A 27,012-nucleotide genomic window follows, 5' to 3' on the forward strand; every position below is an offset into this window, starting at 1 on the left:
GGAGAATTAATACGAGGAGAAAATTATTTGCTAAAAAATTGTGTAAAATATTTTTATTTAATTGCGGTAAATTCGATCTTTTATTGAAATTAATATCGTTGATTTAAAAAGTATCAAGCTTAATTAAAAATATCGATTTCGCTTCTCTGGAATGTGTGTACACGTCTCAATTTAATCATTTTTATCTCCCTTCACCTCGATTAATTTGCGTCGTTTTCACGATTGTCGGAAATTTCTAAAAATGGCTCTACGAGCCGCTACACTCGCGGTATGCCGACAAACGACACTCGGTTTCGATCTCGATGACGAAGTTTCGAGTCGACATTGAAATTCCATTGTCGGCTTATCTTAATTTCTCCATGGTACACATATGTGCAAACAAGAGTCGCGTAAACACACGCGATATCTCGAGTATCTTTCAAAGTGGCTACAATGGCGTATGGCTTTCCTTGTTTCTTCGAGAATAACAGTGATCGTATCGAGAAACAAAAGGAGAGATGAGGTGCGCGATATTTAAAGTCGTAGTATTTATGTACGATACGCGAAACATTTATATACGAGATAAATAAAAGTTAAATTAAACAATAGAATTAATGACGTTATTATTTTGCGCTTGTTAAGAATACAAAATATAATAATTAAATACATATTTTTAACTTGCCCACATTTGCAATAATATCCGTCAATATTTTCCACATACATTCGCGATCGTAATAACGCGCAATTTCAGAATGTTAGAGCAGTAATTCAGTTTATTACAATATCGTTACTTTTCACTCTTATCCACTCGGGGTGGTCGTCGCTCGTTTCATCGACCGTAAATTACTGCTACTTCTCCCTCCTTCCATCTTTATCTTTCCAGGGGCGAACCCGGTAGGAACTCTATCGTTGTAAAACTACGAGTAATAACACTGTAACTCATTGTCAATAGCCGGGCAATAACGCGGCATCCCGCGGCGTCGGATTAGTTGGTGTCGCTTTCGTGGAAACATGCATTGTCGTGCGAAGAAAAGATTGTACACCTCGAGACACGTTCAAAGTTCTACCTCGATTCGAACGGTTACATGTTGTAGGAAAATCGAAGGAATTACTCGGAAATATATGCAAGACTCCTTCAACAAAGTATGCGAATAACACGTTGAAATAAAAACAAAATTAAATAAAAAATTAAATAAAATTAAATAAAAAATTAAATTAAATTAAATAAAAATTGAACTGCTTTATCAAGTGCTCTTAAAATTGTGCTAATAATTTGAAATTATTCCGCATGAAATTTCAAGATTAATACCGGTTTTTTTACAAAAATATTATATTAAGATAATTGAATCCAGTCTTTTTTCTCTCAATTAATTGTTAATTAATTCTTCATCAAATATTTTAACTAAACTGTTAATAATAAACTTCTAACAACGTTACTTTATTCCGTATTGCACAACTAAAGGTCAAACGAGGGAGAGTGTTCTTCGCAGATATTTTTTCCACGAACCATGAGCGTGAATCATGATGCTGGAATCCAAGGTTTCAGATACCCGGGGATCCACTGATCTCGGAATGCCGTTCATGCAGAATATGCGATCTTCTAATCGAGGAGCATTATTAGCCGATAATATTGGCGCTATTCGTAAAGGCGAATAGCCTTTGGGATCGCTATCTGCGCCACGAACACGAAGGAACATAACTTCGTCGTCGGAGCGATCGTTGCTTATCCGGCGGGATCGCGTAGGTGTTAAAGCGCGTGGTTCTCGCCCACTTGAATCGATTCCGAATGGACAGGACGATCGTTCCTATCGGGTGTCCTGTTAACTGTCGCGTCGTTTAAAAGACCGCCGATCGAAATATACAGTCCACGACTGTATATATTTTTATCTACCTACCCGCCTTAATAATTTTCCAAATTGTTGCAAAATGTTTTGCAAAATACGAGACTTTAATTTTGATTTTATTAATACAGTTAATTTAATTAATATTACATTTTTCAGTTCAGAAAGTTGTGTTTATAAAGTCTCGATTTTAATCTACTTAAATATTTTAATAAATTTTACGGTATAAATTGTGTTTAAATTAAGGAAATTTATAATAATAAATTAATATAAGAAAATTTATGTATGTCTTTAATTCAATTTATGTATATTGAATTTCATATATATTGAATACTTACATTTACCCTAATTTTACTCTTATAAAAGGTATTTTAAATATTTATCAATCAAAATTAAATTGGATGTGAAAGTCTATTTAAGCGAAATTAAATATAAATTGGATTGTTACATACATGAGCTTGCTTATTTATCGCACTTAACCGCACGATGTTAATGAATAAATCGCGACGCATTTTTACGGCGCAAAGTGTATTAAAGCGTTATTTAATCACGTTCTGCATTATTTCATAACTGGACGGATCACGTCGGCGGCGTTGTGCAACTCGCCGCTGATGCACTCGCATGACATGCGTGAACGCAATTCCGGCACCGCGTTCAATTGCTTCGAATACAATCGGTCAATAAATATTTATGAGCGAGGAGGTTCGAGCCATGTCTCACACGACGCGACAGATGCACGCCTGCCGATGTTTTACGTCGATGACGTCTACCCGATCGAGGTTACGCGACAAATTTCGTACTCGTTTAAAATTATCAGATGACAGATTTTTAAAAGATATATGCTAAATTCTGCTTTTCGCGCATTTCCTTAGAAAAGTCTAAGTAATGATATCAAAGCAGATATCAGCTGTTTGACACAGGTCCAAGTTACTCAAGTATTTAGAGTACATTCTTGTCATAGTACATATTTATGAAAATTAATTTAATGACTTATACTGTTGCGTAACAGCGGAGTTGTAGTATATAACATGTAATTTATAATATTCAAATAAAACAGAGCGCACACGATAATTAAAATTTCAAAAAATAATTATGGCGCATACTGAAGTGTTTTCATTATTTTTTAAGCAAATATTTAATAAAAAGAATTATTCAATTTCCAAAAAAATAAAAAATTTTGATAGATAAGTTTTTATAAATAATGATAAATGCGTAATCCCAATAATCTAAATAATTATATATCTTGAATAATGTCGAAATAGTTTTTTTATGTATATTTATATAAAAATATTTTTTATAAAACTTATTTAAGTATATTTTTTATAAAATTTATTAAAGTATATTTTTTGAACACTAAAATAAAATTTAAAAGATTTTGTATGCGTTGCTTTATTCAGTAATCAAATTGATCGTTATTGTGCGGATAAACAGCAATTTTACAATTAATAAAATAAGTTACAAATTGCTTACCTCATGGTTTCTGTTGTTCGACGCCACTTCGGCTCCTTTCTTCTCCCTTGGTCATCCTTTATTGCTTCTTCGTGGCACTCACACGGCACTCACTCGCGAACACACGCTTAATTACGACCGCGCGCGCATTAATTAGCGAAATATGACGATCTCTCGATGTTGACGCAAACCTTATTATATTGTAATGGGAAAATGACGATGAGAAATGGATAAAGCTTCATGTTCAGAAAACCGTGCAATCAAATTTATGCGCATTTCGTTGCGACGACTTTACATTTGTCACTAATAATGATCGTACTGACCGCATTGATATCAAACTGATATAAACTTGATCGATGAAGAGTTTAAAACGCGAGATGTTCAAATACAAATGTCATTAGAGAAACTATTATATTAAATATATATTTATAAAAATCCTTATAAAAAAATAATTTATCTATAATTTCCATTTTCTTTCTCTTCATGTCGTTTTCTTTATAAATCAAATTTATAATTGCGTCCTCGCTCAAGTCTTGCCGAATAATACCAAAGTCACGACATAAATAAACAATGTTTATATGTCGCGAAGGTCGAACACAATGTAACATTTACTTCGTCGTCGCCACGAAATATTTAATACTACTACGAAATAAATTCACAATGGAATATTTTATATTTCTGGAATTTTTTTAAATTAATTTTTAATTAATGATGTATCACAATTCTTTTCGCTTAATCGAATTATCCGATTCTGTAATTTATATATGTTTGATTCTGAAAATAATTGATAAACTACATTTAAATCGGAGAAAATTTAAAAGCGTGAGATATATGTATATACACACACATTATATTTAATATTTATTATTCCTAGAATATGTATCTCTCTACGATTCTTATTTCGAACATATTAAAGCAAGTACTTCTCGCGATAATTTCATTACAGTAGGAATGCGACAGACAATTGATTTTTATTTTAAATTGTTATATTTTATTATGATATATATTTATAAAAGATCATACTTTTTTAATAATATATTTTAGATATTTTTCGCTTTTCGTGTTTTGAATTTTTCACCGATTTAGGTGTAATTTACAAATCATTTTTGAATTGAGAAAATATATCTTATCGAATAATGAAGTGAAAAATCATTAAAATATTATACATACATACATACATATATATATATATATATATATATATATATATATATATATATATATATATATTACAATAAAATGATACAATCATTTATTAATAATTTATATATTACAATAAAATGATACAATCATTTATTAATAATTAATTTAAAACTAGAAACAAAGATGTAAAAAAAAAACTAATTTTATCAGAGGACTGAATGGAATCGCTATCGAAAGCTACTGAGATAGAGAAACTTTCTTGATAAACATGACGTGTGTTAATACGTGTTAATTCTACGAACGTTGACTGAATAATAATGACCTTTCGCGTCTCTTTGCTCTCTACGCGTCGATTCTTTCCCCCACTTACCTTCCCCCACTTATCTTCCCCCACTCAGCACCTTTCGTTGTGGAATGTGTCTCACTACGTCACACTGACATACCACCTCGGTATGTAAACAAGGACGCGTCACTATTTCTTACAAAGAAATAGTAATGTGTGTCGATATCGTAGCCGCGGATGGATTCTGCTCGTTGACAAAATGAACACCTGAGCTCCTGCTTTACATACATCCTTATTTTTACTGTGCAATACGCAGATCGCCTACAAAGGTAACACCACTAATCTCCGCATGCTCCTGAGCAAACAATTTACAAATGATACGAAAATGATGGAGGAATATACATATAAAAAGCTGATAATGTCGTCCTCGATGAGGAGTGATTATTGGAGATTTTTCGGCCGGGAAGCCGAAAGCTTCGTCGTTTTCGTATCATTTGTAAGTCGTTTTTGTCAGACGCGATGCTCACCTTCGCCAAACCATTTGATTGTTGACATTGCTGCTGGTTATTCTCCATAATCTTTCATTTAAACGTTTCGATTAACGCGCGATTATATCGGCATGTATGTTTATTTATTACAAGGATCGCATCTATAGCATTTGTCGTGAATACGCGTGCTTTTCTTTTATAAAATAACGCCGGTATCTTGTCAAAAGGAGATCTCGTTGCATAATTTAAGATGCAACTCCAGAGGAAGACACATCGTGTCGCGACAAACGTTGACAAGCGCGTAATCATCACCCGCCAACTGCGGACACGCGCCAAATAAACTTATATATTGCATCTGTATAACGATAACAATGCACATTGTCAACAACAAAAACAACTACAAAATTACAAAATAGACAAATGAAATAGGAGAATCTTGTATAGATAATTATAGAACTCATTGAATGTTTGCAATATCATAATATTTTCAATTCGTAAACACAATGAATTCTAGATTTATACTTTATAGCTAAACTTGTATTTTTTATATGTATAAACGTTTATATCTTAAATAATGATTGTTTTTAGGAAATAAGTTTTATTAAATAAAGAGGAAAATATTTTAATGCGCGTAATAATAAAATAAAATTTCTACATTTTAAATATTTAGTGATATACATAATGAGTCAGCTAAAAAGCAACAAATCATATATTTTAAAGTTGTTTTTTATACTGGTTTATGTATTATTATTAAATTGTGAAAAACAATTTTTAATAATAATAAATTTTAAAATATATGACTTGTTGCTTTTTAGCTGATTGATTATACAAAATTAGTGTAGATCATTAATAAAACATGTATAAAACACTAAATCTTTAAAATATAGAAATTTTATTTAAAAAAAATATTTGTCTTTAAATAATTGTAAAATTAATTAACTACAACATGGTAAATGTTAATAATAATTTTATAATTCTAAATCTTCGAAAAGTTCTTCACAGACCCTAAACCTTTCGGATTTGCGTAATTTTAATATTCAAATGAGATTCATAAATTTCAGGCTGCATAAATCATGATTCACGGTCGTTAAATATCAGCAGGATTTTTAACCACATAATTTTTGATGCGATGCAATCAATTTTAATGCTCTCATTTTTACAGCGGGATATCAACAATTCTTAAGACGTTACAACATTGCGTTGCAAGGTGCATATTCGCCGTTGTCGGAATTCCTGCGGCGTTTATTTACGAGCACGTTACATGCAATGTTAATTCGACAGATTTAACCGTAAATAACGCCCGTAAACACGCGGATCCCTTACCTCCCTCCCTCAAGGTATATGTTTATCTCGGTCTATAAAATTCAGTCTCTCGCCGGATGTACGGCAGTTTAAGTGATGGCGGAGATTTACGGACGCGAGTTGAGGAATCAACGCGCGGCGAATTTTCAGCGCGCTTGTCTCCGACACATTTTTTTTTTCATAGTCATTAAAAACAGTTTTATTCGCGTACGTAAATAGATGTAGCCTGAAATAAATGCTCTCTCTTTTTCTTTCTTTTTCCAAGAGCTAAAGATATTTTGAGCAGAAAGGAAAATTCTACGATTTTTTTTAAGGCCTTTAATAATATCTTTCTCCTATAATTTTGCTTTCGAAAGACTTTCAAATCCAAAATGGATATTCTATTTATATAGAAATCCACTTTAGAGATTTTCGATATCATCTCTACAGAAGAATAGAATGTCGTGCGTGTAAACGTGCTGAGATATCTAGAGATTCGAAAGTAGATATGTCAAATTAAATCCGATTCGCGATTCTTGACTGTCATAGTAATTGGCCGTCGTGTTTCTCCGATTGTTTCAGGAGAACGGCTGTCTCTATTCGCATATACGATGGGGCGAGGCCTTCGTGGTTGTCTACAGCGTGACATGTAAACGTAGCTTTCAGGAAGCTCGCGGACTCCTCAAGCAACTCGCGGATCTACGCCTGCCATCCTACTTCACTGCCCTCCTCCTCGGCAACAAGAGAGATCTGGACCATGCTCGGTAAGCATAAATCACATTGTTACAAATATGATTAACGGTTTCGTAAGAGGCGGGCGTGTACCTTCGTATAACGTCCGATGATGATCTTCAGTACTGATATACGACCAAATAAACCGCGCATCATACCTTCTCTTCGAGCATGAAAGACGGTAATTATTGATAAATCAATGCAACAGGGTAGTAATTCTTCATCACTTCATCAGCGTGAAAAAAATTTTTTTAATTGTCTCTTGCGCCTGATTTATCGTTTTACAGTCGATGATTATTTTTATTATATTGCAATTAATTAATCATTTCTTATATAGGTTTCAATTTATTGATAAATGTAAATAGAACGTATAAGATTCGATTATATTATAAGTACTATTGTTTCAATCTGTAATTGAATAATAGATTACACGACCGTGATACGATGAATAATATCAAATAAATTTCCCTTGACAATAACATTAAAAAAAGCTAAAGAGGAGGCTTTTATTCGTAAGTAATGTCGTGCTTATACATGGCCCATTTTTACTCGCGGCCTCGCAAGTCTGGCACACTTGGCCGATTGGCGTCTTAAGGGGTCTTCACACGTGTACCCTTCTGTCAGTATTTAAAATATTTCGATTAATGATAATCTTTTTTTTTTTTTTAATTTAATGCACTAAGAAAATTATATATAATGTAATTTCCGAAATTGTAATATTGGACTGGATGAAAAAAAATATCGAAATATCGATAATGAAAAAGAAAATCGAGTGTTAAAAATGTACATAAAAAATTCGATTCTCGAGTCGACCGGAAATCTGTCGTAAGAATAAAAATTTCCCATCTCGGGAGATGGATGATTTCTATTTCAGATTTCTGATCGATTTGAGAATCGAATTTTTTATGTAAATTTTTAACATTCGATTTTCTTTTTCATCCAGTCCAATATTAAAATGGGAAATTTTTATTCAGCGCTAAATATGCGCGATAAATACGCTGCCGAACCTCACTCTCGAAGACAGAGATTTATCTTGTCGCGAATCTCATTCGACGTCCCGATACGGATCATATGAGGGCCGCTTAAATGGCGCAAGAATTACAATATCATTTCGCGTCGCGCGATCTCCGATCGCCGACTTCGTGTATCGCCCTCGGCGGATCGTCGATTATTCGATCGTTCCGATTTTTTTCTTCATCGTCGCGCTTACCTACTGATCGCACACGCGCGATTCGCCATGCGTATATGTATATATGTGTATTCGGCCTATTAATCCCTGCAATTCACTTTCCATCCGCGAGTAACAGGATCCTCGCCGGTGTTCGTTTCCGAGACGAGGTGAGACTTCGCGTGCGCCACGCGATTCGCGTTTTTCCAGACAGCGCCTCTCGTGATATTCGACGCTTTATTGGGTTGCTCCAAATTTTGTTGTCCCGCTTAAAGAGAGTAATTTGAATATTTCGACAAGCTATGATTTGATATTATTATTGCATCTCCTTTTCTCTCTTTTATCTTTGTATATTTCGTTTACACCTGTGCAAACCGTTGAAACTGTCGAAACTCGTTCGGGGGAAACTTCGGAGAACTTTGGTCGCTTTGAAATTTTTTGCACCACTTCCTCTTATTTGAGATCGGATTTTTTGCGACGCGCGCAAGTTTTTTTGCTAGCGCGGCACTTGTTTTCGCAAAAAACGAGTTCGATGAACCGAATATTGGAGACGATGATGGAGTAAGTTAATCGGCCGACTGGCACGTCAACTCCAAGCGACTCATCCAAGTCGGTCAGGCGACTCGGACAGGTAAACAGATCTGGCGAGGCAAAATATCGCGAACGGTTTCTAGATGAACGTCGAACGACTCGACCACTACCGGGTGTGTCTCGAATCGGTGGCATCTGCGGTCTGCGCTGTCACGTGTCGTGTTTCGCATATCGGCGTCGAGAATCCGGCGGTTTGACACGTAAATATGTAGATAGATAAATGAGTGTCACACGCATACCAATAGAGATGTTTCGCCGATTAAAAAGAGAACCGCGAGTAGGACCGGCGAGTATATCAAGTTATTATGTAAGCTTCCTCCCGATCGTGTTTCTCGGACTTATGTAAATTTAGCGAGATGTTGAATTGAAAATGAGTTCGAATATACGGAAATACAGGAATTTCGAAATTTATTTATTATATTTCTACTGTAAAATTCATAAGGGAGAAAGTCAAGAGGGTTATTAATCTCTTTATCGATAATTTAAACGAAATAATTGGCGATAAAATGAGAGATGCGAGTAGCTTTTACGAAGCGACTTATAATTTCTTACGCGTTCGGCGGAACATAATTTTTCATTCCGATATATAAAACGGAACGTATTGATTGACGAGGAAAATGTAACTAGTTGAAAGACGCGCGGATATAAACAGGTGTGGCTTGCGTGCTGTTTCTCAGATATCGATACATCTCGTCGCATTTTATGCAACAAGTCGCTCAAAGTGCATCATTGCGTTGCGTGATTCGGGCGAGAGAAAGCTAGGAAATACTAGTACGCGTGCATTTTTATTTGCAACTTGAATAAAGATTGGCGGCGGCGGCTCATTAACCTTGTCGGATTGGCTTCTCGTGTGTCCGCTAAGGATAAATATACGTTAATAGGACAGCGCAATGCGTTTAATGAATAAATTTCGAATCCTTCTAGATACATTTAAATATCGATAATTTCAAAGTAGATAATTTTTCTTTCAAATAAAATGTAAAGTGTGATATCTCATGTTTGATTTTATTTAAATCTTACATTCCATTAATTTTAAGTGATTGTAATCTAATTTTCTCTAATGTAAAAAAAATCTTTTTTCTACACAGAAAAGGACATTCTTGTTTTAAAAATATATTTAGTTTTAACATGGAAATCTTGAAATGAGATTATATTGCATTAATTATGGAAAAATATAATTACTTGAATAATTGCGTACTTGAATGAAGCCATTTTATATAGTTCAATCAAGAAAAATATATTCTTATGATTTAAGATTTAATTTTCTTGAATGGAAGAGAAACAATGTTAGATAGAAAATAACATTTTTAAATCAAAGATTATAATTTTCTTAAAGTAGAATTAAATAATTATATATTCTTGAGGTGACAATTACAATATTAAAATAAGACTATAATATTGTTGAAATTTAAAATTATTAAATTCTTCTAAGAAGATTATAAATTATTGTGTATATACGAAACAATGAACGCGTTAGTTTAAATATATAAGTTTTGATTTGACACTTATTTTTTTCTGTGTATAATAGAGAAAAATATATATTATTAAAAAATAAACTTTTTATTTAAATTTCATGTCACGTTGATAAAAAAATATTTCAAATTAATTCGTTAAAATTGTTTTATTATTTTTTAATACATTTTTACAGTCGATGTAAAGATACTTTTTATTTTGATTTACTACCTTCTACTAATAAATTATTTTCATCGCTCATTAAATCGCGAAGATCGCGTGTCCATCATTCTAGTCACGGAAGAAATGCGTAGATGAATAGAAATTTATTCGATATTCTTTTCTCTTATCGAACGGAGAGGAATTTCTGCACGATTCTCGCAGGAATGCGGATTGTCGTTAACGAAGATACGCTCCTTTTCTCGCTTTACGAGTTACCTTCTCGTCCTTACGCCTCCTTTATGGAGGCTTTGCATACCGGGAGAAATCTTACCGATGATCTAGTAACGACAACATTACAATTACACATGATACTACCGAGCAGGATGTCTCGAAGGTGTCGGGAGGATATCTCTAAAGGAATTCAAAGACTCTCTATCTCTGTGCTTTATCTCCTTTAAAAATTAAGAATTTATTTATTAATTTTAATTATATTTATTTTAAGATAGAGAAAGAAAACGATGTGTAATTATCGGTGATAAATCTAGTAATTAAAATTTGGCTTGAAACTTATCTATTCCAAAGAGGTATCGATTCTAAAATTAAAATAAGCTCGACATATTTGTTACTATGAAGATTGGAATATCAAAAATTACAAAATAGATCGATTTCTAGAAAATGAAATTTTACAATTACATCTCTCTCTTTTTTTCCAAAATACCAAATATCGCGTGAGCAACCAAATGGATAGATAAATCGAGATGCAATAAAATTTGACGGATATACTCTCGGCATTTCAGTCTTTTAACTTCGAGTCAACCTTTAGACAACGAGGATTATGAGGCAGAGGTCGGCAAGTTTTACGGGGCGCATAAGAGCGTGATCAAGGTATATAAAATGTCGTGGAATCGCTGGGAATTTCGTAGCGAACTAACAAAGAGAAAAGATGGCGAGACATCTCGATAGTTATGAGCGAGTAATAAAAATATCGCACAAATAAAATGTCACAAATCCGTCGATGTCGCAAGCGATTGGTCGTCGATCGGCGACGGCAGCAGCAACATTGCTGGCGGGAAAAGAGCGATTCGATTTACGTAACTGGCATTTTGATGGCATGCGAGAGATACACACTCTTCGTAACTGTCACGATTATCGTTGAGAAATTTAATTAAACCGGAATTATTCGATATACATATATATATATATCTATATATTTTTTTTTATCACTTTATAAGATGAATCATAAATTACAACACGCCTTCGCTTACATGTCACACGCAGGGAAAATGATCAGCTTTAAATTAATTGCACTGGGTGTGATATCATTCTGTATGTAAGACTTTTAAATTTTGATAAAAGTAGCTTTAATCGTAATAAAGGAAAAGAGAAACTTATATATGATTGATTAAAATTAGAAAATTTTAGTTTTCTAGCTTTAATAAAATTGCAAAGTATTTTTCTACAAATTCTAAAATTTTCATTGATTTCTGAAAGCTCGATAATGACAAAGTGTAAAATTTAGAGCGTAGGATTCTTCGAAAAATAGCTTGATAGCTTAACTTTAAATAAATAGTAAAAAATGTTAAGGAAATTTGCGAGAATTCTCAAATGACGATTTTCGAAGGGAGACGAAAATCGAACTTGGGAGATCGATTCGCGACGAGGGAACATCCGGTCTCTATCCAGTAGCCACGCTCGTCGTCTTAATGGAGTTCATAAAGATTAGAGCGGAGTCCGCTGCAGGGCTGGTGAAACCGCTCTCCTGAGAACGAGTTTTCGCCGCTTTAGATACATCCCGTCGTTCGGTCGCAAATATTGTGCATCGATAACGCAAATCTCGAAATATCATTATCAACAATCTCTCGCAGCGAGGCTGATAGACTGGTTTGGGGAGAGATACTTCCGTTTTAAAATGCTTTTTTTTCATTTATCAGAGCTTTTAATCCTTAGGATTTCGAAATCTTCAAAATTTTTATATTTTAAATTTTTTTCTTGAAGAAATCTTTTAAATTAAATTTTATTTATTTAAATTTTACTTAAATTGTTTTTAAATTTTACTTAAATTAAATTTTTAATAAATTTTACTTAAATTAAATTTTTTTAATTTAAATTTTACTTAAATTTTTTTTTATTTTAAAATCTTTTGATTTATAACTATATTTAAAACTTCTTTTCTTCTATAAATCTTTATCGTTTTTTAGTATATATCTTATTCTTATGATCTATAATTCACATATTGACGTGAAATAGATAAATATCTCTCTTGTCTCTTTCGAATTAAGAAAGACCGACAGAAATTAACGCTCGCTGCTCGTAAAGCAACCCCGTCACTCGTAAAATAAAAGGGAACAGATTAATGGCCATGACTATAACACATCAGATTTGTACGCGATCGCGTCTAATCGGGCGCCCTCCCACGTACCCTTTATGTCATCCCGCGACGCCCTTCTCGTGAGGATCATGTGTTCCTGCGTATTTAATTGTCTCCATAAATATCGGAGTTCCTCTGCCCCACGCAGAGGCGCCTTCTTCAGGCTGAAAATACACAGCAAGCCTCTTCTTTCCTCCTTCTTTTTCTTCGCATTCAAAGATTTACGAATTCAAGATTCTTCTCGTCCGCACCCTTTGTGCCAATTAAAATCCTACGATCGAAATATTAATTCTTAAATATTCGAAGAGAAATTTGAAAAAAAAATATTCTAAAACATTTATAAAATCGCAAAGTTTAAAATTCTATAACGAGCATAATTTTTAAACTATTCACCAATTCTGTGAAAAAAAAATATTGAATACTTACTTTTGTGTAGATTGCGAGAATACGATCGATCTTAATTTTGAACAACGAAAAAGTATCGTACATATTATAAGAAGCATGATATAGGATGCAATTATGAACGTACAGAAATATATAGTTTTAATAAGGCACTTGTTAACCCCAACATCATAAATATCCTGCGGCGTCAGGCGCTCTCATCCTGGCGAAATTCCAATGACTCCGCTTCCTCTCGTAAACGTCCGGTCTTTATGCCGTTCAATCACCTCTCTCCAAGCAATGTCTGGTGCTTGCCAAACTCGTAGCATCCGTCGTCGATCCAGTACATTTCTGCCTCTTTGCGAAGATTTAATTCGAGCCTTGGACGATTCCATTGACTTGCAAAAGCGCAACGTCCGCCGCGATATAAATCTGCGAACGCCCGCAGCATCCGGTCCGCGTTTCCGCCGCTTCCGATCGATGTTTCAACACATGTGATTCGAGTGTTCCGCGACATAAACCACTCCCGTGAATCATGCGAAATGGCTATCCTCGTACAACTGGCAAGCGTGGCGAATTTCTAGTTTGTTACAAGAAGACAGACATGTACGATATGTCACAAATGTCAAAGCTTTACTGTTTCGAAGATTATAAAATATTCAAATTTTTTAACTTCAAAATAATGTATGAATAATTTAAATAATTTTAAGTAATTTTAATTCTACGAAATCTATTTTAAAATTTTGATAATAATTATTTTAATAATAAAAAATATATTTATTATAAGTTTATATTGTGCCTGATAAAAGAAAAGTTTAGAGAAACTTGGAGAATTTAAAATTAGAATTTTAAATATGCGAAGCAAATATATTTAACATATCAAACATCCTAAATTTTTCAAATTTATATTTTTGACATTTTCATGGCTTCTTTTAGACTTTGTAAATATGACATATTTCATTTGTCATAGATAATGTTAAAGGGGATTAATGAATATTTCTGTTGCAGAGAAGTATGCGTGGACGAAGGCCAACAGTTGTCCTTGGCGCATGGATGTCAGTTTTACGAGGTAAGCGCCGCAGAGAGTCCTGCGGGGGCGGCATTGGCCTTTCAAGCGCTCCTGCGGGAGGCGAGATCGGTCCAGCTCTTGCGAGCGTTACCGATTCGCCGGAAACTCGGGGTACACTCGGTCTCGAGGGTCCTCGGGACGATCTTCGGCAAGAACACCACCAAGGACCGTAAGAAGAGGCCGTCGTTGAGTATATGACGCCTTCTATGCGCCCTCCTTCTCGGTGGACGAGACGATCCGGGTAGAAGGACCGACATCGTCGTCCTCAGCAGCAACGTCTACTCCAATCGCTGACGGGGTCCTCGGCAACGACGAAGAATCTCCCTTTGTGCTTTCCTGATTTCTGAAGGAAATCCCACTGAAATCAGAAAATCGTTTTTGATTTTAAAAGCTTCTTTTAATAAGAAAATGATTTTTACGAAGCATTTTGATGACAAAATGCATTCACTAGTAACAATCAAGCTGCCGAAGTCCTCGAGCATTCGGGGTCTAAAACTCCGAGGATGTAAGACTGATTTTCTGATATGAGATCGACGCGTAGGATCTAATATTCGAGATGCCTTGGAAGCCTGAAACATGTGAAGTTAATAAAAAAATATCTAAGCTTCTGCGACATGTGACAGTCGGAAGATCTAAGTTCCGAGAAGATTCGATTTATTGGAGGGCGACATCATTCTTTAAGAAAACTGTATTTCGAGTGTCGAAAGAGGACGTTCGCGTGATGCTCACAAGTGTGATTCCGCTTTTGATGTTTACGGATTCTCCCAAGAGAGAAGCGAATCAACGCGGGATTCAGAAATTATTCGTGCTTGATGTGTGCGTTAAAGGTACTTTTTTTAAATAATGCTATATAGCGTTTTACAGTGATTACAAGTGACTGGCAAGTTGTTCCTGAACGGCGTAATTCTTAAGATGATTTACTGAAAAGATGATTTTTCGGTTGCAAATTGTCTCAAAACCGTGAGTGCAAATTTTATAATTTGGGATAATACTTGCACATCATTTGGTATCTAAGTTATTACGTTATTAACTCTAAACAGTATAAAACAGAATCTGCGTGTATTTATTTCTTTTTATTACATTTATAAATTTAACTAAAAAATATTTATACATTATTTGGATTCACATTTTTTGTTAAATGTCATATTTTTGCAATCAATTATTTATTAATCACAATTTGAAAATCAATTTTTATTTCCTTCTTTTTTATTTTAAACGTACACGGGTAAAATATTTTATACTGTTTAGAGTTTACTTTTTTTTTTGATGCTCCGAGAAAAGAAACCCATGAGTCTTTCAAATTTCGATATTTCCACTAAGTGGAAGAAATCACGATTCGATTCGATTTCTGCCTACCGCCTTAATCATTTCTCAAAGATATTCGCAAGCGGCTCGTTTAGAGCGATTTTAATATCTTTATCGCCAGGCGTGATTGATTCGATGACTTTTAATGTTCCTAAAGAAAGTAGCCTAAGTGTAAATAGCGCGCATGATAGCTTATCATTATTCTGTGAAAAGTATCGCAGACTTCAGTAATTAAGATTTGCATATGAGAAGAAAAATAAGTGAGTACGAATGTTAGAATGTTGAGCCCATTAAAAGTCATTTGTTATTTAATTTATTAGCAATCAAGGATAAAAATCACGATGAAAAAATATATACTAGGCCATATATATATATTAAAATTACAAAATTATATATATAATGTTGCAATTTTAATGATCAGTATATTTAATTGACAAAATCACACAAAATTGAAAGTTTTTTTCCAATTTCTTGTTTTATCACATCACAATCTATATTTTATTTTTTGACATAAAAAATAATGGCTTTAATGGGTTAAATATATTGATCGATCATTTGAATGACTGCCATGTTCGTCACTGACAGATCGATTATCGCGGGTCTTGTCAACTCTATATCGTAGAAAATGTTGGTCGTTCGCCTTTTTTGCTAAGCCTTGCAATCGCGTATGCGCGATGTTTTATAAATCTTTTTTTTTTCTACGACAAGCATAGAGACTTACGATCGACTTTTAAAACTCATGTAATTCATAAACGCTTTCAGTGCCTTTCGACTCATTATACGGTGTTTCTTTCCAACAGCTGACACGCTTAACGACGTGAGTGTTTAGAAAATTCTATTTTATATTTAAGAGAATGGATAGTTAATGAGCAGTGAATCGTGCGATCCTCTTTTAAAGCGTCAACTTTCAGTGGAAAAAAAAACCGTAAAATGAGACTTCAGAGTTGACTTCCTGAAAAAAGGAAAGACTCAGCGGAGTGCGTATCTACCTTTTTCACGATACATTCCACTTGAAATTAGCATCTAATCTATGTGTGAATGCGTAATTCGATTCCAGGCAGATGTCGATCGCTGTATTCGAAGTGCTAGTCACTTGTTATCGAGAGAAGATAATAATAAAGGAGCGTCTTTTGTTAAACTTTGTCATAAGTCACCTCGTCACAAGTCACCTCGTCACAAGCCACCTCGTCACAAGCCACCTCGTCACAAGCCATCTCGTCACAAATCACCTCGTCACAACTTATCTCGTCACAAGTCTCCTCATCACAAGTTTCCTCATCGAATCCTACTGTTCCGCAGTCTCTTTCCCGTCTTCGTGAATCATCGATGATCATCGAGGGTAAGTTATCATTCTCAAAAAATAGAATTATTTTGATAAATAATTCTACTTTTATTAATTCAATAATTCTACATTTTTTGCCGTATAAATTAAAATAATTCTGCGATATATATTTTTTTAAATTTTTGTATATAATATTTGCAATTTAAATGCCGACTAGATCTGAAAATAGCGTATAAATACTATTGTTTTATACTCGCCAATTTTTTATATCGCGAGTTCTCGGGAGGGGAGGGAGGTGTTGATTTGGCGAAAAATCGGCCGGGTAATCTTGCGAATCGCGAGAGCGAATTTAGGGCTTCGTTAAATGAATTTACCGCTGACCGAATAACTAGCGATTCGGGCCAAGGTTTCGTGTTCGTCCGTCTCTCTCGGGCCGCGATACAGAAATAAAATACGGCTCCCCCAGGTCCGCGATGTATGCATTCCCTCGCGATGACGGCACGATCGCTCGCACCTCCACGGAAAAATGCAAAAAGAAAGGGATCCAACGGGAACGAAGGGTCGAATATCTCGCAAGATGTGCGAGTCTTAAATTTTCGACGATAGAAATTTCACCAAGATTTTAACATCAGATTACTATAAGAATAATGCTAATATACATATATAAGCATAATAATAATAAAACATATTAATCGGGCGTATTTTGAGGATTTAATTCTTTAACATATTTTACGAATAATTTAAAATGATTTGAAATTTAATTTAAAATAATTTGAATTTTAGGAACAATATTTTATGTCTATAAACGTTCTTTAATATTAGAGAAAAAATTAAAGAAGAGAGCATAGTATACTAGGGCAAATTTTTATATCTTGTATATATCTTTGTATCAGAAAGATACAAAAATGTATGCAATATATTGCCGAATTTTAGACAATTTTCTTCATTTCTCAACTCATGAGATTCATTTCATATCTGAATTATTCAGAATCTACATCAATCTTTATCAATCACCCATATAAAATAGACGAAGAAGTCGCGCGAAACTTTTTTTCTCGTACCTTGACGTGACATTACGAGGTGATAGCAAGTACAAGATCGAAAATCTGATCGGGTTTAAGATTTCCGAGCGTTCGTCGCGAGTCATTTAAGTCTCTAAGCGCTAGAGAATTCCCCGTAGGCTCTCATATTACCTCCTTGCATCTCTCTCTCTCTCTCTCCTTTACACCCGATCCTACCCCGGACAACCCCGCCGTTCCTCTCGCCGACGTTCTTCTCCGGCGTCTTCCCCGAAGACAAACGATCCGGCTGTACAGGTAAAACGATGCCCCGATGTCGTCAATTTATCGCCACGACGACGTTGCGACGCGTGGGGGACTGTGTCGCTCGAGGACTATATTGGTTCGACCCCGAGCCCGGATAATTCCAATTTGCGTATTTCATCTAAGAAATCGAAACCTCCTAAGCTCGAGATTCTCTCCTCGCGTAGCCGGAATGATCTCCGTTGCTCTCGAGAAATTAGAATTTTTTATTACGGGGTAAATATATTCCCATTTATTATGTAATGTAATATATTATCATTTATATTATCTCTTTTTTGGCTATAAAAAATTTTTGTAATGTATTTTTTATAGGAAATTTAAAAAAAAAAGGAAATTTTCATATAATTACTCATTTTATAAGATAGTCTAATTCGAATCTATTTAAAATCTTAATCTTGCTTTTAATTTAATTAATTCAATTTAATTCAATTCATTTTGCAATTTTTTTATTCCAAAATGAATTGCGTACTAAAGTTTTTCATATTAAAAAATTAAAATTATATATTTTTTTTAATTCTATTCGAAACTTTCATTCTTTCACAATTTAGTTTGTAAAAGTTTTCAATATTCAAATGAGAGCATCGACATTTCACAATCACGTCGCGAATATCAATTTCCAAGTAATATCTGCAATAGAATGTAAATATTAATTAGTAAGATATAAAGCGCATTAAGGAAGCATCAAATTAATTTCCGATTAAAACGTCACGCGCGCGCGCGGACACACGTGTAGTAACCGAGACCCGAAGCGCGGGTGGCGTTACTCGCTAACGAGCGCAATTTAATCCGGCGCGACTCGCGATATCACCGATAACGATATCCCGGGCTTATCTCGGAGAGAACTGCCGGCTCGCGGCAAGTCGCATGCTCGGTTCGCGCGCGAAAAATTGGCGGGTCGTGAGCGAGCGCGACTTTTCATTGCCTTAATCAAGCTCGGCTCGCTCGCTTTCGTTTTGGCCTCCCGCTTAATTAATGGCGCCATTGGCGACAATTAGAAATTCAGATTCATCCGAGCATGCGCTCGCCCGCGAGGCCGACAATGACCACCTGCCGATCCCGCAGACCGACTTTCGACAGGGTACGTTAACTGAGGAGAGTACGATCGAGGAACGTAGGTGAGAAAGGGGGCCAGGCGGGGGCGACGCGAAAGAGAAACAGGAGAGACAGCAGCCCGGCTCGCTATCGGCAAAAGGCGAAAGCGACGATTTCCACCGGTGTTATCCGACTCGCGACTCGGTGAAAACGATGCTTAGGCTCCCTGGCTCGCGCCTGGCGATGCGGGGCCCTCGGTCGTGTTGTTGAGAATAAATCCGTTCCATGGATGTCGCGCGTACATCCGGCTCTTGTTTCGCCCGGGCCGGCGATACCGGGGGAATCTCGGGGAGATAAAGTTGCTTTCGCCGAAAGATACCGAGGTTCAGGTGTATAGATATGTCGCTCTTGAGAGCACGTTTCCATCTGCCGCGGAATTAATATGGAATCGGAGACTTACATCAGATTACACGCTTCAATTGTATCTATCCACTTGTATCTAGCTCGAGGAATTGTGAAAATGTGTATGTAACGCGAGAATCGGATGACCACGCATCTGTCGCGATAAATGTCGTCCTTACGTAAGGCTTGAGCGTAATCCTTTACGTAAGTTTATCTCTATAAAAGTTATATCTCCTAGACTTGACACGAGATTAAATTTCGGCAAAGATCTTTCGCGTTCAATTATAAAATTAAATTATAAAATTAATTATAAAAACGCAATTATAAAATTAAATTATAAAATTAATTATAAAAAAGCAATTATAAAATTAAATTATAAAATTAATTATAAAAAAATAATTATAAAATTAAATAAAAAAAATGTTTCAATAAAATAATAACGAAAAGTACATGAATTTTTTAATCGAAATTTTTCTCGTGCATTTCATGAATTTCGAAGTAGCTTTCGAAGACTCCAGTACTAGAAGAGATTCTATTCCGCGATAAGGACTTCGATTACCAGATGCCCCGCATTGTGGCGTGCGAGGTGCAGGAAACGGTATTCCTTGTGACCGGCGCATAAATATGTGTGTGTGTGTGTGTATTTCATACACGTTACGCGTCAGCATACGTTGTACGCGCCGGCTACACTCGCTCGCGTCGTGACTGCCAAGGTCGTAAGGTCGACTCGCGTTGCACCTTGCACCTCCGTCTTGGGACGAAGGCGAGGAGGAACCAGCCTGCGAAGTGTCTGGCCTCGGGCGAGAGTTTGAAATTTAATATCGCGCGCATAGCTCACCGTTCTCCCCCGGGCCTCCTTGATCGGGGCCGGCCTAGGCTGCACGGTCCTTCGTAGATTATCCCTCAAAAGAGATTACCGAGAGATTACCGCGAGAAGGGCAAGCGCGAGAGGCCACGAGGTTTGCGCTCTCTCGGGATCCATCTCGAAGGGTTAATCTTCGCGCCGAGAGATACGCTCGTTGCATGCATGGGATATGGCGTGTCTCATCGAGCTTTATAACGTCTTAAACGTACGCGATAACGATGTATTAAAGAACGATTATGCACATCGGAGAAACTCTGACAGAACTTGTTCTTGTAATTTTCCTTATAATCGTCGCCAAAATCTATGACTTTTGCTTAAGATTATCGAGTTTTATTATTATTATCCATTATGTTTTATTATTATTATCCAGACTCTCCATCAGGAGCATAAGGTTTCAGCGAAAGATTTCCACGTCTGCCTATTCCTCGCTATTGATCTTAGTTCATTAAACGATTTGTCAGACAGGTCTTCTCCAGGATAGTCGTAATCTTCCTCGACGTCTAGTACCCTGTGAATTCCATTCCAAAGTCGAGTGTCTTATACAGTTTCCAAAATCTCAACTTTCTGAAATATTCTTTGCATTGTTTTTATTATAATCTCTACATCCACCTTATTATTCCGCTATTTTTCTCACAAAAGTCATTAATATTCGCGTCGAGAGATACGCTCGTTGCATGCATGGGATATGGCGTGTCTCATCGAGCTTTATAACGTCTTAAACGTATGCGATAACGATGTATTAAAGAATGATTATGAACGTCGGAGAAACTCTGATAGAACTTGTTCTTGTAATTTTCCTTATAATCGTCACCAAAATCTATGACTTTTGTTTAAGATTATCGAGTTTTATTATTATTATCCATTATGTTTTATTATTATTATCCATTATGTTTTATTATTATTATCCATTAGGAGCATAAGGTTTCAGCAAAAGATTTCCATGTCTGCCTATTCCTCGCTATTGATCTTAGTTCATTAAACGATTTGTCAGACAGATCTTCTCCAGGATAGTCGTGGTTTTCCTCGACGTTTAGAACCCTGTGAGTTCCATTCCAAAGTTGAATGTTTTATACAGTTTCCAAAATCTCAACTTTCTGAAATATTTTTTGCATTGTTTTTATTATAATCCCTACATCCACCTTATTATTCCGCTATTTTTCTCGGCAAGAGTCATTAATATTCGCTAAAGTGTTATCGACAAGCATAATCCGGTGCATATACTATATAACATAAATAGAATCTTCATTATTTTAATTGACATTCTGCTTAGCAAACATCGCTTTGCGAGATGCACGACAACGATGTGAAATCCTCGCGAAACGTCCGACTAATCCGAGATAAGAGAGCGAGCAGAGTGCTAATAAAACGGTAGCAGCGCGAGAGATAAACGTTGCGTTAAATCAACGAACGGAAACGAAGAGAGTACGAATATTTCTAATTAATGGGCGACGTTACCACATGGCGTCGAAGAGGCAGGCGAATCGCGATAAACGCGCGACAGGTATTCCCGGCCATATGTCGCAATAAACGCGCGTCGCTTAATCCCGCCGCTTTGGAATTTCTCGTCGTGATGCGATACCACGCGATAAATAATTAACGTCACGTCATGTTAGCGTCACGTACTCTCTTAAATGGAATCAGTGTATTATCACTGAAAAGCAGTGAACAGTCACTGACGATCTCAGTTATAAGTATAACATTGCAGATCAGAGAAATTTTACTGACCGAATTAATTAGTATTGCAATCGATAATATTTTATAAATACGTTTTATGTATGTATAATAATTTTATACATGAGATAAATTTTTTACGATATTTTAGAGAAATATATAAATTTAATCAAGAATCTCGTTCATTTCTTGCAAGTTTATCATATTTTAAAAATAAAAAGTAACATATTTATATATGATTTTGAATTTGAATTTTAGTTGTATGTATTTTATCCCAAATATATATGGATGAGTGCTTCTTTCAAAAAGTAATTTAAAATAGAAAAATAGACAAATTTTAAAAATTATATTTTGCAAAGTATAATTATTATTGATTTTTCAATGAAATGTTTCTGTTATAATCAGTGAGACATGAGATGGAGGAACAAAATATAATTTTTGCTGAAATTTTCATTGATTTAATTTAAGAAAAAGTACTACTATACATTTTCATCCTTTAATCTTCTTCGACGGATTCATATACAGGATGATTCAAAACAACCTGATGTCTTTGAAATATGATATTCTTGAACAAATTCTAAGACTATTTTTCCTTTTGAAAATTTTTTTTTTAATTTTTTAATTTTTTTAATTTTTTAAATTATTTTTTATTTTTTTTTGATATTTTATTCTTAAGAGTTACGTTATAACCCTCCTAGACGGTAATAATATTGTTAAATATTGTGTAGAAACTGCAATAATAATTTAATACACTTCAAAGGATCAAATATTGTGCAATAAAATTGACTGTCTGGGGAAAAAATTAAGCTTTGGACAAAATTTTTCAAGAGGAAAAATAGTCTTAGAATTCGCTCAAGAATATCATATTTCAAAGACATCAGGTTGTTTTGAATCACCCTGTATATAATATATAATTGAAAAAAATTATTTATTATTAAATTTATTAAATTTATTTATTTACTAGGAATAGAAATAGAATTCGTGTTGAGAAGTAAGAAAGCGAACGAGGAAAAATTGAAATCAAAAGCTCAATTATACCCATAGAATCTTATGAATCTACGACTTAAGGATCCAACGCAAGGATACACAGTTGTGTGAAAGATGTAAGAATTCAACACAACAATCTGGACATCTGGGGAATGTAATAACGTGGAGATAATAATGTAGAGATGTAACGGTCCGATGATCTCTCGAGGCATCTAGTTTCTCCCGAGAATTTAAATTCCCGCAGCTGCCATTTCGAAATTCTAAGCGTCGGATCAACGCTTGCTTGTAGGAAGCTGCGTCCGCGTTCCGCGTAGATCATCATATTACACCCGGTAATTGGCCGGTTTGTTTGTTTACGGCTCGGAGATTACGTTAACATCCTCGATGCTTCCCGCCGTTGTATGCTTTCACCTAAACTCCACCTCAGACCCGCCGCTTATCCGCAAACTCGCTCGCTAAAGTTCAGGGCGACTCGCGTCGTTCGATCGCGCATGGCGGCGGCGGTGACTCTATCAGATACCTGCTGAGAGAGAACGATCCGAAAGATCAAACGGCGGGTCTGATTGTCGGGTAATTGGCCGCACCATTGTTCATGGCTGAGGGAGTACGCTAAGGTTCCTCATCGAAGATGATTGGCGTGCTTTCACCTAACTCTGCACCAACTGCTCATTGTCTTAAACGTTCGCTTGCATACGCAGCCTTCCTGCCGATCGATCTACATTTGTACGGGAACGAGGCGGTCTGCGAGTATCTCGAGGGAATATTAGCAGTCAAGAGCGAAAGCCAAAAGATATAATAATATCGAAACGTAATTGCCGAGAGATATAATCATGACTATATAATCGCGTCTCTGGGTATAATAATTTAAGGATTAGAGAGAAACTTCAAACACACTGTAACAATTTAACGCGGGAAAAAGAAATATCATGGTTGCTAGTTCTCACGTCAATAATGTTTCTTGTAAAATAAAATCGACTTGAAGCTTGTCGAAGAATACGTCGTTATATTAAGATCGATACGATAGTAGAGGGCACGTATATAGACATTTTCTTATTCGATACTCGCACCTCTGAGCGAGTCCGGAGTCTCGGATCGACTTATCCGAGTAAAATCCAGCGCGCGAAGAAGAGGCTTTTTAATGCGGAGCTCGTTCTCGGAAAATTCGCGATTATCGCGATCGTGCTTCTGGGCCAGTGATAATTAAGGTGATTATCTTACCACCGCGGTACTTTCTACGACGAACAATGGGAGCTGATAAATAGCAACCACCATCGAATGCCGGGCACCGTTTTAAACGAGCATTGAAATTACGGTTCTCCAGATAACCAGCGATAATCTCTGCGAGGCCTTTTCAAGTTTATCGTGTAAAATACTATACTCTCGTCCAAATTAATTACTATCGCTTTAAATTAAGCACGTGATCCATTTCGGCAGTGCGTTATCTGATATATTAAAAGGGAATAATGATCCTTTTTATTAAAGATATAATTTCTTTGTATATTTTTTGTTTGAAAGAAAATTTAAATTAAACATTGAAAAAATTCGCTAAAAAATAATGCGGCTTGAATAATTCAAAATATTTTAGCATTTACTTAACTGTAGATTTTTTTGAGAAATTTCGAGAGCGGCGACTTTTGTTTAATGAATTTAAATTGACGGAATCCTTGAACTGTTTCTTGCATATTTGAATGCACGGAGCCGTATCTTTTTCTCGATTAGTCGTAAAGTAATTACACAGCGAAACGAGAACTTGGAAATACCCAATGGCGCCAGCTTTTTCAACGTATCAATTATCGTGATATAATTACAATGAAGGCCGCTTGCGAGGGGGCAAGCAGCCAACGAACGCTGACGTAACGGTTTGATCGCTCGGGAAACCTAAGCGTTCAACCTAATTCTCCAATTTGCGTCGAGTGGAAACGGCGAATGTATAATGCCGTGTGAGATATGCATTTTTACATGAAAAATATACCTACGCTACATTAAACAGGCGTTGTGATATTGACAAACGTTTGCGTCGAAAGTGGGAATTTCTCGGAATACTCCGGCGTCCGGGGCACCGTGTAACTTGGCGGAATTAATAATCGCGGCGAAATGCAAATCGCTCGCAAGCGCGAGAAGGCAAGCGAGCGATCATCGTCGTAATTAGACGTGCGTTTATGGTCGACCGTATTTATTACGAGCGATATAAATCCGAATCATTAAAGAGATCGGCGGTTTTTCCGCGTATGATTTTGCCAGGATATTATATTTTATGTTAAACGCCGTTTTTCCAACTGTCCGTTCGTGCTCCGATTCGGAATTGGGACAAGATTAAGTGGCGGGTATAAACGAGGCAGTCTAATTTTAAATGAAGCCGTCGTAAAAGTCTAAGCATGTGCGAGGTCAGTAATAGATTTGATGCGAGTGTCTAATAATTAAATATTTATTAATTAAAAATGTACAATTTAAAAAAAATATTTAATAATATTTAATAAATGTAATCCAACTTAAAATATGCTTTTGATTTTTACGGAATACATAACATTATTCAAATATTTAAAATATTCCTTAATATGCGTATTCTTATAAACTAAGATAAGTTTTTTGATAGATATTTTCTTTTCTTTTTCTCATTTTTCATTTTTTTACACTTTATTTGTATGGATCTTGGATCGAAATGTTAATCAAAACCGATTAATTGCAGCGTCGCAAAGATATTCGAGTGGTGATAATCCAGAAACATGATTCGCTCATTGCGATAACTCGCAGGATTAAGGCCATTAATTGGAACGTTAGCGAAAAAGTCGTTCGTTTAATTCTACCTTTCGCGCGACCTGCTTTTCTAACGCTGCAGATTTCTTATTTACGCGCATATTTACGACAAATCCGATTCGCTGTAACAAAGTATCGATGAATTGTAATGTCGACATTCTTACACGGCATTATCTTCTTACCTAAAAGGAGAAATCGGACAAGAGCCACGAATATAAATTTTACCGGATACACTTTTTCTCGTGATTCAAATTTTATTACGCTAATATTACATATTTTATTCTTTATTCGCTCGTATTTTCTTTTTTTAATCGCGTCTCTCATGGATATAGAATTGGAGTTGATTTATTAGTGAAAAAATATCGGTGGGTGTTTTTAAATATGACCGGATATGTCGCCCACGTGTAAACCAGAAATGAACTTGTATGGTGCGTCGCGTGCACGTTTAGGAAGAGCGATGTTGAAATGATGAAGAAACATGACGGTACCGTTTCTATTGTAGCCGACGTGTTATTGCTTTTATTATAGTCTCCGACGAACGGTATAATAACGACGGGAGTCTCGGGGATGCGTCTCAAGTACGGTACAAGCGATATAGGCGCACTCAATCATACGGTTTTGAGGCTCGGATCGAGCGAAGAGCTTCCTCTTTCGATCTGGTGCCAGGTCGTGAGATGTCTAAGAATGCGAACGGTCCAAGTTCTTCTCAAGATATTCCTCCTCCTCTCGACCCGATTGATAAATGCCTGGTTACGCAACAGGTGTACTGTTGAATACACCGGAAACATTTTCGTTTCGAAAGATTAATCGCGCTGATTGTGTCGTGATATATCTTGAAAACGTATCTCCTACATTAGGATCTTTACAATGTAATAATAGTAACGAGCATTTTTTTATCATATTGTTTCGAAAATAGCAAAAATCTCGTACCGATAGAAACTTATTTGAAATAATCTAATGAATACAATTTGAAATTCTATCTTTCAATTTCTATAAATTTTAATT

The 27,012-nt window shown here is 35.6% G+C and overlaps 1 protein-coding gene across 2 annotated transcripts in view; it reads left to right on the plus strand.

Annotated features, from left to right (window-relative positions):
- The window catches only part of LOC145975756 (ras-related and estrogen-regulated growth inhibitor), a 41,306-nt gene extending 24,304 nt beyond the window's left edge, over positions 1-17,002 (plus strand). For both annotated transcript variants that reach the window (XM_083106440.1, XM_083106441.1), the window contains 2 exons: positions 7,047-7,228; positions 14,327-17,002. In XM_083106440.1, the coding sequence (XP_082962566.1) occupies positions 7,047-7,228; positions 14,327-14,585 (441 nt within the window). In that variant the 3' untranslated portion in view covers positions 14,586-17,002. The remainder of the gene's footprint in view (positions 1-7,046; positions 7,229-14,326) is intronic.
- The last annotated feature ends 10,010 nt before the right edge of the window (positions 17,003-27,012 follow it).

Source organism: Camponotus vicinus, unplaced genomic scaffold (assembly GCF_025532165.1).
Source record: "Camponotus vicinus isolate PSW18456_S1 unplaced genomic scaffold, iyCamVici1.0 SCAF_8, whole genome shotgun sequence".
NCBI classification, from domain to species: domain Eukaryota; kingdom Metazoa; phylum Arthropoda; class Insecta; order Hymenoptera; family Formicidae; genus Camponotus; species Camponotus vicinus.